General features: G+C 40.6%; 1 protein-coding gene across 2 annotated transcripts in view; it reads left to right on the top strand.

The window, feature by feature from the left end:
• The window catches only part of glg1a (golgi glycoprotein 1a), a 42,026-nt gene that overhangs the window by 25,698 nt on the left and 2,141 nt on the right, over window positions 1-14,187 (top strand). Inside the window, exons 9-25 of one of the 2 annotated variants that reach the window (XM_079567958.1) lie at window positions 1,627-1,748; window positions 1,833-1,934; window positions 2,298-2,451; window positions 4,077-4,301; window positions 5,549-5,611; window positions 6,657-6,770; window positions 6,987-7,075; window positions 7,296-7,413; window positions 8,456-8,548; window positions 8,975-9,112; window positions 9,289-9,412; window positions 9,494-9,636; window positions 9,755-9,856; window positions 11,141-11,248; window positions 11,393-11,513; window positions 11,759-11,865; window positions 12,879-13,042. In XM_079567958.1, coding sequence (XP_079424084.1) covers window positions 1,627-1,748; window positions 1,833-1,934; window positions 2,298-2,451; window positions 4,077-4,301; window positions 5,549-5,611; window positions 6,657-6,770; window positions 6,987-7,075; window positions 7,296-7,413; window positions 8,456-8,548; window positions 8,975-9,112; window positions 9,289-9,412; window positions 9,494-9,636; window positions 9,755-9,856; window positions 11,141-11,248; window positions 11,393-11,513; window positions 11,759-11,865; window positions 12,879-13,042 — 2,087 coding nt within the window. Of the gene's footprint in view, window positions 1-1,626; window positions 1,749-1,832; window positions 1,935-2,297; window positions 2,452-4,076; window positions 4,302-5,548; window positions 5,612-6,656; window positions 6,771-6,986; window positions 7,076-7,295; window positions 7,414-8,455; window positions 8,549-8,974; window positions 9,113-9,288; window positions 9,413-9,493; window positions 9,637-9,754; window positions 9,857-11,140; window positions 11,249-11,392; window positions 11,514-11,758; window positions 11,866-12,878; window positions 13,772-14,187 lie in introns of those variants that run through there. The other variant, XM_079567959.1, reaches the window with a different exon arrangement.

The following is a 14,187-nucleotide window of genomic DNA, read 5'->3' as shown; positions in this document are numbered from 1 at the left end:
GATTAACTGATTTGTCATTCCAGCCCTAGTATGGATAAGTTAGTATTCATGTCTGAATGGGTTATTTTGCCAATTCTGTTTAGTTTGCAATATTTGTAGATGTTAGATGCACTTCTCATTCCCGCCTTTTATCAAGCTGTCAAAGTTGGAGATGGTTGAGCATAAACTGTTTCGCTAATGGCCTCCTGCACATCCAAATTGTTCACTTATATTTATTTTGTTTTGTTTCAAGCACGTTTTGTGGTTGTCTCAGACAACAATGTGATGATGATTTAGACCAGGGGTGGGCAATTAATTTTCACAAGGGTCCACATGAGAAGCCTGGATTGAGTCAGAGGCCCCCACAACAATAACTCAAACTTATTCTGCTTAACTTTATCCTACTGTACATTACAGTAAATTGTGTGTTTTTAATAGCTAATACCTACTGTTATTTAGAACGGCTAAATATTTACTGAAAATAATAGTCCTATCAAGCCAAGGACGCACATGTGAGTGCATCGCTATTTAGGTTATTCAACTTCTTAATCTCGTTAGCTTCTACTATTGCACTAAAAGCACCTCTGCGCTTCCTTGAAACAGAGTTTGTGGGAAATGAAGTGATGCACTATAGCAGGGGTCTCCAAGTAAATTTTCTTGGGGGCCAAAATATATCGGGAGTGTATTGCCGAGGTCCATAAACAAAAGCTCCAAAATAAGAATATGTTTTGATTGGGAAAATACTATTGAGGATTTTTTTTTCTCCAATAGATGAATAATAAACCTGACAGGACTGTAACCTCATAAAAATGGCTTGCACTTGCCTGTGTTTCTGCTACACTGTAGTCATTATGCATTCACCCCACACTCTGTGGTGGTAACCTACTATTTTATTTTATTTTATTTTTTATTTTATTTTATTAGTTTATTTAAACAGGGACAATGTGCAAAAAAGCATTAATTAAAGATGCTTTGCACCAGATTTAGCGTGAGCTAGTTTTCATCTGTAGTCCCTGAGCAGGTGAGTTACAAAATGTACAATATGAAAAATATGTTTCACATAAAATCATGCTATGATGCTATTGATACTATTGTAGCCAGGGGGCAGACTGTCCGGTTCCCACGTGGCTATAATGTGTTATTTATATCCTGATCTCTTCTTATGTCAGTGCCCTCTGCTTGACACATGTGGATTTATTTCCTTTGATTATTATTTAAGCTGCCCCCTAGTGGCTGGAGTGAGCATTCTGGCAATTTCTTTAAAGAATCCCCACAGGAATGGCTTGCTTTTTTTTTTTTTTTTACTCATCTTGGGGGAAGGATGTGGCCCGTGGGCCGGGGTTTGCCCAGGTCTGATTTAGACTGTAAATTCCATGTTAGCAATTTTAAGCGTTCTGTCTTTTTCACAAAGTGCTACGTTTATGATATAGGATTATGTCTGCACGACAGTGCTCTAGGCCGGGCAGTGCAACCCGATATAATAAATATGCAAATGAAATGACTTGGCTCTCACAAACGCTCCACCTCCGAACCAGTTCTAGTGTTCTCTCTTTGCTGTTTTTTTGCACAAGGGGCTAACATTATCCAAGGGCACTGCCGCTGCTGAGGACTTTTTTTTTGCTGATTGTCTTGTTTCTCGGTCCACAGCTGCAGACGCTGATCCAGGAGGCCGACCCCGGGGCGGACTACAGGATCGACCGCGCCCTGAATGAGGCGTGCGAGTCTGTCATCCAGACTGCCTGCAAACACATCCGCAACGGAGACCCTATGTGAGCCGCCGCGCGTAACCCTAATGCACTTTATATAACTGCGCGGTCATAAAGACGGAAGTGTAATGGATCTTTTCTAAACAGGATCCTGTCGTGTCTAATGGAGCACCTGTACACGGAGAAGATGGTGGAGGACTGTGAGCACCGGCTTCTCGAGCTGCAGTACTTTATCGCCAGAGACTGGAAGTGGGTTCGGTTTTTTTCAAAAACAACCCTCCTTGCAATATATTTTCAAGCACAATCTAACCACTTATTTTATAGCTATTAACAAACCCAAAATATTTCCATATGCATGTGTTCCTTTCTTTTTTCCTTTTGCATTTGTAAAAAGTTCAAATGTGTATGAAAGTTTTAGCAAATTATTATCGTAAGAACGATACATAGTTTACACAATGATTTTGGAGATTTGGCAACAGAAATGAACTACTTTTCCATAAATTACCAGTTTTCATGTATTTATATTGCACTTCCTTATTGGAAATGGTCAACAGATTGTGACTTAAGAAGAGAGTAAACATCCCAGAAGTATGAATCGTTATTGCTCCACAGGTTGGACCCTATCCTCTATAAGAAATGCCAGGGCGATGCGTCTCGTCTGTGTCACACTCACGGCTGGAACGAGACCAGTGAAATGATGCCACCGGGCGCCATCTTCTCCTGCCTGTATCGACACGCCTACCGCTCCGTGGAGCAGGGCCGCAGGGTGAGCAGGGTATTTATTAAAATGTTGGGTCAAAATCATTAGACGTTTGAACAGCCTTGAATATTTTATGAGCCGTTTATCGAAGTTTTCTGTCTTTTCGTTCACATTTTTTGACAAAAGCTGTGACAGTGATAGCAGAAAATCAAGACAGATGGCTTTTGCATCATTTGGGATGCAATACTAGAATTCTAAAACGTTTTCTTGCACACCTGAAGGTTTGAGGGCATCATAATCTCAGAAGCATTTTGCTCTGTCACAATTCCCCAGTCAAAAATGGCCAGACCAGCACGTTAAAGTGATAGTCTGGAAGTCTAAATGTATTACAAATGTCATTAAGATGTGCAAAATCAACCACATGGTCTTGCAATTTGATGTTAAGTAATAATATATAAAGAATTTTTTAATGTCCCACCTTCCGAGATCTCAGCAACTAATAACTAGTATCCTCCCGTGTTGACCAATGAGACAAGCTTTTCCTGTGAACCAGCCTGTCAGGTCCAATCAGAAAGTGAAGGGGGAGGAGCTTGATTGTTTACTTTTGAAAATTCTGTTCCTGCTCCTTATTTTCCAAACTAAGAAGGGCTTTCTGGTTAAAGAGGGGAGAAATGTGATCGTTTAAATTAAAATTTCCCTCACTATGCAAACTTACAGACTGTCACTTTAAATGTGTATGCCTTGTGACAATATATAACATAAAAATCAAAATGGAAGGTGTCTAATATCTAGCTCTAAACCTCTATAAATGGGAAAGTGTCCTCTTGGAGATTCAAATTGCGGTTGACTGACCTGGCCCTGTTGTTCAGCAGCCCAGTGGGGAGTCAAAGGAGCACGAGCGCCGGCCTGTAAGTACACGCGGCGCACCCGACCGTGATGGGGCTGCTCATTGCAGCAATGGACTCACAATCACTCGGTGTTTCTGAGAAATCCACTGATTGATCAATCTGGTGCCGGAGCTGTAATTTCTGAGTAATTTCTGGAAAATTGTTTTAAAAACACATAATTGGGTTAGTCATTACATTTGTGTGAGCTGTAATTATGTCCATTATACGGCTTGAATGAAAAAAAAAAAGATTGTTCCATTTGCCATCTCGAGTTATAGATGACACACATCCAACTTCTTTAAATCATTACTATCCATGATGTTATAGGGGCGACAGTGGCGCAGATGGTAGAGCGGGTCGTCTCATGATCGGAAGGTCAGGGGTTCGATTCCCACCTCCTGAAAGTGTACACTGTCGTTGTGTCCTTGGGCAAGACACTTCACCCACATTGCCCCCAGTGTCTGCGTACACTGGTGTATGAATGAGAGTATGAATGGGTGAGTGGATCCTTGCTGTAAAGCGCTTTGAGTGCCTAATGTAGGTGGAAAAGCGCTATATAAGTTGAGACCATTTACCATGTTATACAGGAGGATGAAGCCCATTAATACTACTCTTTTGAATAACTTGTGACATAAAAAAAAAACGTCATAACATACGAACAATAAGTCACATGTATACAAAATCTCAAATCTGAAATGATGGGGACTCTTAATTTAATAAACGAAGGCAATGACTGCATGCGCTGCTCTTCTGAAATACTTACATGACATTTCCCAGCTCTTAAATGGTTGTTGTTCCTTGCAGTTGTCCAGAGACTGTAAGGTGGAGGTGCAGAGGATCCTCCACCAGAGGGCGCTGGACGTGAAGCTGGACCCGGAGCTGCAGAGGCGCTGTATGACGGACCTGGGCAAATGGTGCAGCGAGAAGACGGAGGCGGGACAGGAGCTGGAGTGTTTGCAGGACCATCTCGAAGACCTGGTCATGGACTGCAGGGACGTGGTGGGAAACCTGACCGAGCTCGAGTCGGAGGTAAAATAAACTGTCCAGAGCGGATTATGCCATGGTCTTACACTCCATCTTAAGGGTGCGACAGTATTTAGAAAATGATCAACTAAATGTGAGATTTAGTAGTATTTAGTAGTGTGTTGTGTTCAAAATAAAGCTAAAATACTCTTACAATCATATAAAGTTAATAGGTTTGTTGTCTCTTGGTTTGCTGATTAGGCCAAATGCGAGCCTTTTTCAGAAGTAAAGGTTTAAAGTCTCATATTATCTTCAAAGCAAGCCAGTGTTCCTTTCAATGATATAAATGCACAGGTGAATGTTGTGGTGATGTGTACACTTCAGGCCGGCACGATATTGAAGTAACTTGCGATATGCGATACCGCTGTGCAATATCGCGATAACTATATTATTGCAAAATAATTGTAAATAACTAGTTTTTCAGCAAATTGTGTCAAAACAAGACTAAAAAAAAACACTACATCAGCAGCGCAACAATACTGAAATGTAACTAGATTTTGTGTCTGTTCGATAAAGACTTTATTGATATTGCGATATATTGTGGCTTCTCGCGATACGGATATTGCATCACCTCATATCGCGATATGATATTTTACATTATTGTGCAGCCCTAGTTCACTTCCAAATGCTTCAAATGAACATTTTCTCAGGCCAGAAAAATGAGCTCGAGTTCGATTTGTGTGTGCGCTTGGAGCTGCTTTGCTGTCTGCTGCAGTCTGCACACACCTTCATGTTCCTATCCGCTTAAAACGACCAGAGAAAGTGTGGGCGCCACTGGGTCAGGTCAGACGTATGAGGATGATTTGAATAGTCTGTACAGAACAGTCAGTCAGGAAAGTTTTAGTTCATGGTTAAACTACCTTGTTGTTATGACATCACTTGGCCTTTACGGTTTCCATGGCGCCTGGCTCTGTGTTGAATTTAATAGACTCTTTTTGCTGACTAAAGCTTGTCGCGTTATTATCTCACTTTTGTTGTTGCCTCGACCGCGTTCACCTTGAAACGAGTATAGTATGTGATGTGAAGATTTGAGTGAGATTGACAAAGCCGCATCGTGACGGCCACATACAGAAGAGAACAGTGAGCGTCGGTTCCAATAAACAAGTTGTGGTCTATTCACTCAGGGACACTGATGGGTTTGGGGCATTAGTGCCCTCGAGCGTGGCCTTAAAAAAACAAAAAACATTGAAGTAACAGTGTCTGAATAAAGGTCCTCTTCTTTAACTTGTCTGGTCATTTCTGTTTCATTTCAGGATATTCAGATCGAGGCGCTGCTGATGAGAGCCTGTGAACCAGTCATCCAATCCCACTGCCACGTAAGTCCACCTTTAGTCGCAACTTTTCATTGTTTTTTGTTAGTGGTTGGACTCGATTCAACATTTTTAATCGAGTACATAATATAATAACAATAATAATAATAATAGTAATAAAATAATTTCATTTCTAATAATAAATAAAATTGAAATCCAAGCATTTATTTTATGACATATATAAAAATACCTCATAAATGTACAAACGAACATTAGCCTTTACTGTAACTTTACCAGGAGTGGGTACATTTCCTGCTCGTCTCCATGGAGATGAGACTAGAGTCAGCAGAATTTGAGATTTAAACAAGTTAGGTCCTCATCCAAATCCATTCTTTGATTACCCACTGCAGAAATATCTTTTTCTTTGTTGAGCTGGTCATTAGGAGCTTTTCTACTGATGGCAGTATAGTCCAAGATGTTACGCAGTGTGCCTTTAAGCATCATTTATTTAGGGGTTGTATTGATTTTTAGAGGTATTTTAAGATACGTCTTTGTATTTTCCTGCATTTTAGCTTATTTTCGAAGAGATGTGAGGCATGTGTGATAACTGTCCTGCCCCAAGACATTGGAGAATGTTTTTTTTTTAAGTTTTTTTTTTAATAAGTTTATGTACTGTATGAATAAATATGTTTGACAGTAAAATAGTTTGGGGTTTTACACAGTGTTCGTCTCTAAGCAATGTAAAAGGAAACTGAAAAAGTGTCTGTAATTTCGACTCATATTTTTAAAACTTATGTAATTAATTAATCAGAATTATTCAAAAAAAGTCCCTATTTTTTTTTATAGAATTGTCAATATATAAGTATACCTCATACCTTTGTTTCTGTTTAAGAGCTTTCATTTGTAGAAGTATATTTTACTGAATCCTATCTAAAATATCAGCAAGTTCATCTGCAGTATTAATTTATTTCCCACGCCTGCTGTGAATGGTACATAGAACTCCCGACCTACATAGAGATACTGACGGGACGTTTTCATATCAAGATCAAATTAATTCTTATCTTTCTCCTTTCTCTGCTTCTTCGCCCGCTTGCTTCCTCACGTCCTCCAGGAGGTGGCAGATAATCAGATCGACACCGGAGACCTGATGGAGTGCTTGGTCCAAAACAAACACGAGAAGGAGATGAATGAGAAGTGTCTGGTGGGAGTCACTCACTTCCAGCTGGTGAGACGTCACATTGAAATGCTCATTTTGACAGACAAATCTTTGACAAATCTTATCAAGATTGCAATTTGAATGGTAAAGGATTCAAAATTGCGTCTGAAGTAGAGTACTGTCATTTTGGCTGATGCATCTGTAAACAGGGCGGTGCTGCCCTCTGTTGTCGAGTCTTATCATTTACCACAATCTGCCTTTTTTTTTCCTTTTTTCTCCTTTCAGGTTCAGATCAAAGATTTCCGTTTCTCGTACAAGTTCAAAACCGCCTGCAAAGAAGACGTCCTCAAGCTGTGTCCCAACATCAAGAAAAAGTAAGCCTTGCGTTTCAGTGTTATCGTAAAAAAAACTGCATCTCTCGGCATGTTTGTCTGATAGAAAAGCCTTTCATCTTTTTAACTGTGCCACATCTTTGTTTTGCGAAAAATTTCCTTAACAGTTTTACAACAATCAGTACCGCAAATCTTGCCTCTATTTAACACGATGTTCCCCTGCATCCTTAACGCCCTGCCCTGTCGATGTGTCCTTGTCCAGAGTGGACGTGGTGATCTGCCTCAGCACCACAGTGAGGAACGACACGCTGCAGGACGTCAAGGAGCAGCGCGTTTCCGTCAAATGTCGCAAACAGCTTCGAGTTGAGGAGGTGGAAATGGTACGGCCTGTGTGCTGTTAAATGACTGTTGTTTTAATCCATTAAGTGCTGTGTGTAAATTTACTGCAATTTTTACCCAAGATACTTTACCAAACATTATGGTGGAATCTTAAGAGGTCAATCCGGATCTGTTTTAATTTAGTTTTAGTCTTTTGATGAAAAATGATGTTTAATTTTAGTCTAGATTTAGTCAAATAATTCTCTCCAGTTTTAGTGTAGTTTTAGCCGACTAAAATTACAGGTAAATTTAAGATTAATTAGGTCAACTTTGCATTTATAATATTTATTATAATCATATTTAAAGGTGCAGTATGTAACTTTTATGCTTATTTGACCTAGTGTCACAGTGACTGGATGAGTGGCCAGCATGGCGCTTCTACTATCCATCACTGTGGTCTCTACAATGCTCCAGGATCAATTGTTTTGTAGGTTTTCTGGCGAGAGGGTCCGTCAGCAGTGAAACTTTCCAAACAGTTGATCCTGGAGCGTCCTAGAGACCACTTTGAAAGTAAATGCACCATGTCGACAGTCACTGGGTCACTACAAGGTCAAATACACACAAATGTATATAACTTTTGTTTCACATAAAAAGCTGCATAATGCATCTTTAATCAAGGTCCCACATGAACAAAGCACATACCTGTTCCTTTGGCAGTGGATTTAGATGAGGCTCTTTCAAACTGTTAGTGGAAGTACCAACTTTGGACCAAAAACAAATCATGGAACATTGAGCAGAGGCTGATCTTTGATGCTATGTTTTAATATTCATGAACCCAGCCATCAATGCCTTTGGGCACGACGTCTCTAAAAATTTATTACAAAAATAAATAAATAAAAGTAAAAAAGTAAATGATTTTAGGCTCATCAACAACTTTTTATTTAGTTTTAGTCTAATTTTAGTGAAGAAAAAAATTGCTTTGACTAAAATTATGACAAAATATTTTAGTCGATGTTTGTCAGTCTTGTCTAGTTCAAGGTTTTCTATTTGTGTTCTGTATTTTTTTTGGTGTATTTACTAAATGCCTCTTTATTCTGTCTTCAGTCCGAGGACATCCGTCTGGACCCGGAGCTGTACGACTCGTGTCAACCGGACATCAAGAGACTGTGTCCAAACGTCAACTACGGCAACGCACAGGTCAGCGGCCGCTAAAAATAGCAACACGATTTTACACCATGCAGAACGAAGTCACCATGGATAGTGTCTCAGTGTAATGACAAATGTGACGAAAGGATAAAGACAAAGCTGTATGACAGTAAATGGGAAGGAGACTGATATTTGTACAGTTTAACTTCTACAAAAAAATCCCTTGCCTTTCATTTGATAAATCCCAATGCAAACAGATAATTTGGTTGATTTCAGAGCACATTCAATCACCTAAACATTTACAGCCATTTTGATTTTCTTGTTATAGCCATAAAAGGCAATTCGGGTTTCTATTGTGATTAATTGTAACTTTGTCAATAATCCATGTAGATTAATTGCACTGATTATTGGAGAGCATCTTAAATGAGAATGTTGCACCTTAATTCGAACAATAGCTCATATTTTTGTCTTGTGCAGGTTATCGAGTGTCTGAAGGAGAACAAGAGGCAGCTCACACAGCGATGCCACCAGAGGATCTTCAAACTGCAGGAAGTGGAGATGGTCGACCCGGAACTGGATTACCAGCTCATGAGGGTCTGCAAGCACATGATCAGGGTACGGATTAAAGGATGTGATGTAGCTTTACCTAAGATGAGATAACATGGCTAAATGTTATAATATAGAACTGAAACTGCAAATAAACCTCTATATAGACTTGGTCCTTGTTTATTTCTGGTTTGGATATATTTCGGAGACCGTCCTAAAACGGTATTTCTCTGTGTGTGTTTCAGCGGTTTTGCACAGAGTCAGAAGGCAAGAACATGCTCCAGTGTCTAAAACAGAACAAGAACAGCGAGTTGATGGATCCTAAATGTAAACAGATGATCACAAAACGCCAGATAACACAAAACACAGGTAACATGTTTATTCTGAATGCTGCACAGTTTGATTTCTAACTTGCATTGTCGTAAACAAAGTGCGTGCCTTCTCTTTCAGACTACAGGCTAAACCCGGTGCTGAGAAAAGCCTGTAAAGCGGACATCCCCAAGTTCTGCCAGTCGATCCTGAACAAGGCCACGGCCGACACCGAGCTGGAGGGACAGGTCATCTCCTGCCTCAAACTCAAGTACGCCGACCAGGTCTGTATTCCTATCGGTGATGCTGTGTGGCTTACTTGTGAAATATGCAGGCCTCAAGCTATAAACATTCAAAACTGGCACATAACATTTACAGTCCTGTTTGTTTCTGCCGTGTCAGCGTTTGTCTCCAGACTGTGAGGACCAGATCAGGGTCATTCTGCAGGAGTCTGCGCTGGACTACAGACTAGACCCTCAGCTGCAAATCCACTGCACACAAGAGGTAAGCCCGCCGTCAGCCCCGCTAAACACAATAACGTAGCTTTAAAATAACGTAGCATTTAAAGGGCAAGTCATGGCAAGTTGACTTTTTGGACATTTTAATTATGCTGTAAGGTATATCCTCATCCGAGACATACTTAAAGCAGTTTCTTTCATTTACACGTTTCACTAAGCCTGCACACTTAGTCCGTGTCACTTTTTCGCACTCATATTCTTACTCTCAGTGGGACCATCCGAAATAAAGGTAAAAAAAATTATATGTATATGTATGTATATGTGTATATGTGTATATGTGTATATGTATATATGTATATGTATATATGTATATGCCGGTTCACACTCCAGGAGGAATCCATGGACTTTCTCTGATAAGTTTCAACGTCTTTGCTAAACCTGTTGCTTCTGCCTGTGTGTATTAGCATGAAGCAGCATAGCACCCTCTGCTGGCGTTTTGTAGAACTACATTTTATAACACCTAAAAGGGTATTTTGTAGACACTTAATTGTAAGTCATACTACCGGAATATCAAGGCTAGTGTCTCCTTGCAAAGTAGACTCACCTAAAATGACCCCTGATTTTCGATTGCTATATTTATCCATTAGAAAAGCATTTTCTCAAATTGTAACTTGCAGCATTTATGTTTGAAACTACAATGCTATTTGGAAGCTGCTGCCAATTCCGATTATAAACCTCCCAACCACATGGGCACATCAAAGGGCTGGGTCTATAAATCTCTATCATTTATGCGTTTTATGTTGGTGTTGGGTCTAAAATGTCAGTGCTGCTCCATCACAGAGACATGAGATCAAACGCTCTTTAGATATTGCCCGCAGACACTAATGGTTTGTGACAAGTGGAAATGTGTTCACTGCAGCTGGTGTCTCTGAACTGCATTTTATATCGACATGTCATCTCTGTTTTAAATGGATTCAAATTGCTGTGCTGTCAAAATTAATTACAATCCGTTACAATATTATATATACATCTCAGATTGACGCAGAACAGTTGAATTGAATGTAATCCTGTAATCCGCCGACAAGTATTCAAACCCTTTTTATAACGGCCTTCTATTGTGTCGCAGTGTCTGACCCTAAAACGGTTCATTCATTATTATTGGTAAAATGATTAATCTACAATTATTAAATTCATTTAAAAAAACAGACATTTAAAACTGTGGCTGTGCTGCTTTTGAACTTTCACAAAAGATAAACATTTCAGAATGGTAGAAGCTACCTGGTTCATTGCTTACAAATCTACTATGTAACTTGCTTACGTATTTGTTCAGATCTCGCGCCTGTGTCCGGAGGAGGCGGCGGCGCAGGAGCAGACGGGGCAGGTCGAGGAGTGTCTCAAAGTGAATTTGCTGAAGATCAAACAGGAGGGCTGTAAGAAGGTAAACTCACTCAAACACAGCTGATTCTCTGCCTCTATTTCGCTCATATTGTCCTTCCCATTTTTACAAAACAAAACACGATTTTTCAAGAAGTAGTTGATGAGTCAATGTACTATTGTACAAGTATTTTGTCTTCTTCTGCAGGAGGTGCTGAACATGTTGAAGGAGAGTAAAGCAGACATCTTTGTTGACCCCGTCCTGCACACGGCCTGTGCCCTGGACATCAAACATCACTGTGCAGCTATCCCACCAGGCAGGGGGCGCCGTAAGTCCACAAATGACACACTGCATACCACTCGCTTATTCAAACTGATGGAGGAATTGTACATTATATCTAGCTTTTTTTGTAGCTATAGTGAATTGTTATATAGTTCATTCTTTTCCATTCTCATACAGCATTTCTTTTCCATGGATCGTTTAGTTTGAAAAATGCTGTACATAAATATAACTTATGCAAAAACCTGATCCCATCAAACTCGCAGAAAACATCCAAAATGTTTGTTTTGTCAGAGATGTCGTGCCTGATGGAGGCGCTGCAGGACAAGCGAGTGCGTCTGCAGCCTGAGTGTAAAAAGAGGCTACAGGATCGCATCGACATGTGGAGCTACGCTGCCAAGGTACACAACCTAATATATCTACTGCAGTGGTTCACAAAGTCCTGATTAGGATCAAATCAGGACTATCCCGGGTGTAAATCATGTCTGAATCAGAAAAATGACAAACTTAAATTTTCTAAAAAATGAATGAATAACGCCTAGTTTTACTGGCCACAGGAAGTCCAGAAAGAATTGTTCTGTGGTGAAGGTGCTCTTTAGTGTTTAAGAAAACAAAAAATAAGAGACAAGAAAAGAAGACGAGAAACTCTTCCTGCGTCAGTTTCTTAGTTAATTTAGTTCTGGGTTGTAATTTATATTATTGACACTCCGCACACAAGGGTCAAATTGGGGGGCATTAAAAAGCATTAAAAAGTCACTAAATCAATTGTGCAAAACATTAATCTGCAGTTTTTTGTTCAAAAGTTGCCCATTTTGATTATGATGATGTCTAATTATTTTGTTTGATGTAATTTTTGCAAATTAAAGAAATAAAATGCACAGATTATTAGTATTTGTGGCATTAATAATAATAGTATTTGGGCATTCAAGCAGGCCACAGCTACCCCATTATGCCGGCCCGGAATGGTTGCATTCCCATATTGCATCACTAGATGCGCCGCCTCTGAAACAGCGAGCGCTCTTTGTCCAACAGAAGCAGAGATGAGCTCCGCACCTCCACACCTGTCCATGCACCGTGTCAACTTAAACATGTGCTGGGCTCGCAAATGTACACCCACTGTTACAGTATAGCTGAGAGCAGCTTTAAAATGTCATTATAAAGCATTTGACTTGCTGCTATGAACCCTGAACATGTAAATACAGAATTTTAATGCAGAAAAGGTAACTTGGTTTCTCTTTTTTACTGCTTGAAGCCCAAGTACACACACCGCAGTTTGAGAAGCACTGATCTAAATGTGACTGGGGAAATATTTTACAGCAGGACGTGAGAGAGCAGGAAATGTAAAATATCACGAAGCATATGTGATTACTCTCGCCCGTTGCTCTAAACATATGTTCTCCCTGTGCGTCGGCAGGTGGCTCCGGCCGAGGGCTTCTCAGACCTGGCCATGCAGGTGATGACGTCGCCGTCCAAAAACTACATCCTCACGGTGATCGGGGCGGGCGTGGCTCTGCTCTTCCTCATGGGTCTGCTGTGCGGGCGCTTCACCAAACGGGTCACGCAAGAACTCAAGGACAGGTAGAGCCCACCCAATTTGTGGGGGTCAGGACACACCCATGAAAGAAAACGACCGCCGCCCAAATGCCCAAATATGGACCTCCTCCTCCCCTTTTCGGTTTGGCGCTCCCCGGCTGCACCGCTGAAACAAATTGTGTTTTTGTTTTTTTCTTTAACATCAATATGAGAGGAGCCCGCGCTGAATTACATTACCCACAGTCCCCCACCTCCCTAAAGAGTGGATAAGAGACTTCGCCCACGCATTTGGACACCCACTTCTGCCCAAATTTCTGTTTGTCTTTTCTTGTCACTCCTCTGGCCGCCCGTTGTAGATGCAGTATTACTTTGGTCCTCTCTCTCCGCTGCTTGGGGGGCGGGGTTGGTGGCGCGGCCGAATTCGGGGGAGGAAAAATGGGGGGTTTTGAAGTTGTACAAATATAATGTTAAAGTTTAAAATATGGAGGTGAAGAAGTTTGGGAGCTAAGTGAATTCTGTGCAGTGTAAATGTGTAGAAACGGGACGGGAATTGCTCAGCTTTAGGGCAGTAAAAATGACTCCAGTATTTCAAAAAAAAGTGCGTGCATGTGTGAGCGATTGCTTTGGTGAGAACGTCCGTGGCGTGAGTGAGAGAAAAAAACTGAATTCTCTTGAGTTCTTTGTGTTTGTCCATGCTGTTTTGTTTTGTCTGAATAGCTTCTTTTTTTTTTCTTCAACTTTTGCATTTGGCTGACGATGATGATGATGTGTGTGTGTGTGTGTGTGTGTGTGTGTGTGTGTGTGTGTGTGTGTGTGTGTGTGTGTGTGTGTGTGTGTTTTTAACGCCATGGGACTGCCAGGTGGGCGGTGCCAACCAGCCAGCCTTCCAACCGAGCCACAGATAAATAATAACGATATACAACTCTCAGAGATAAGGAGGATTTTCCATTTGATTTTCCTTCCCAGTTCAAATGTGTGCCCTGAACACACCATCGGTTCGTCTTGGCTAAAGACTTCTCTGGGAACTTGCAAAATCTCTCAACTAACTTTTTTGAAAAATAACTGGCTGTTTGTGTCTCTCTGGTCAGAAAAATGGAAAATGCTAAAATGCAACGCAGAAAAAAAAATCTTGTAAAGAAAAAATAAAATCTTAGATTATTGTAGAGATGTGAACATTTCTGTGTAAAAAT

This window comes from Gobius niger (assembly GCF_951799975.1).
Source record: "Gobius niger genome assembly, chromosome: 12".
In the NCBI taxonomy this organism is placed as follows: Eukaryota; Metazoa; Chordata; class Actinopteri; order Gobiiformes; family Gobiidae; genus Gobius; species Gobius niger.
Note: the sequence above shows the minus strand (reverse complement) of the source record. Positions and strands in the feature narration are given on the sequence as shown.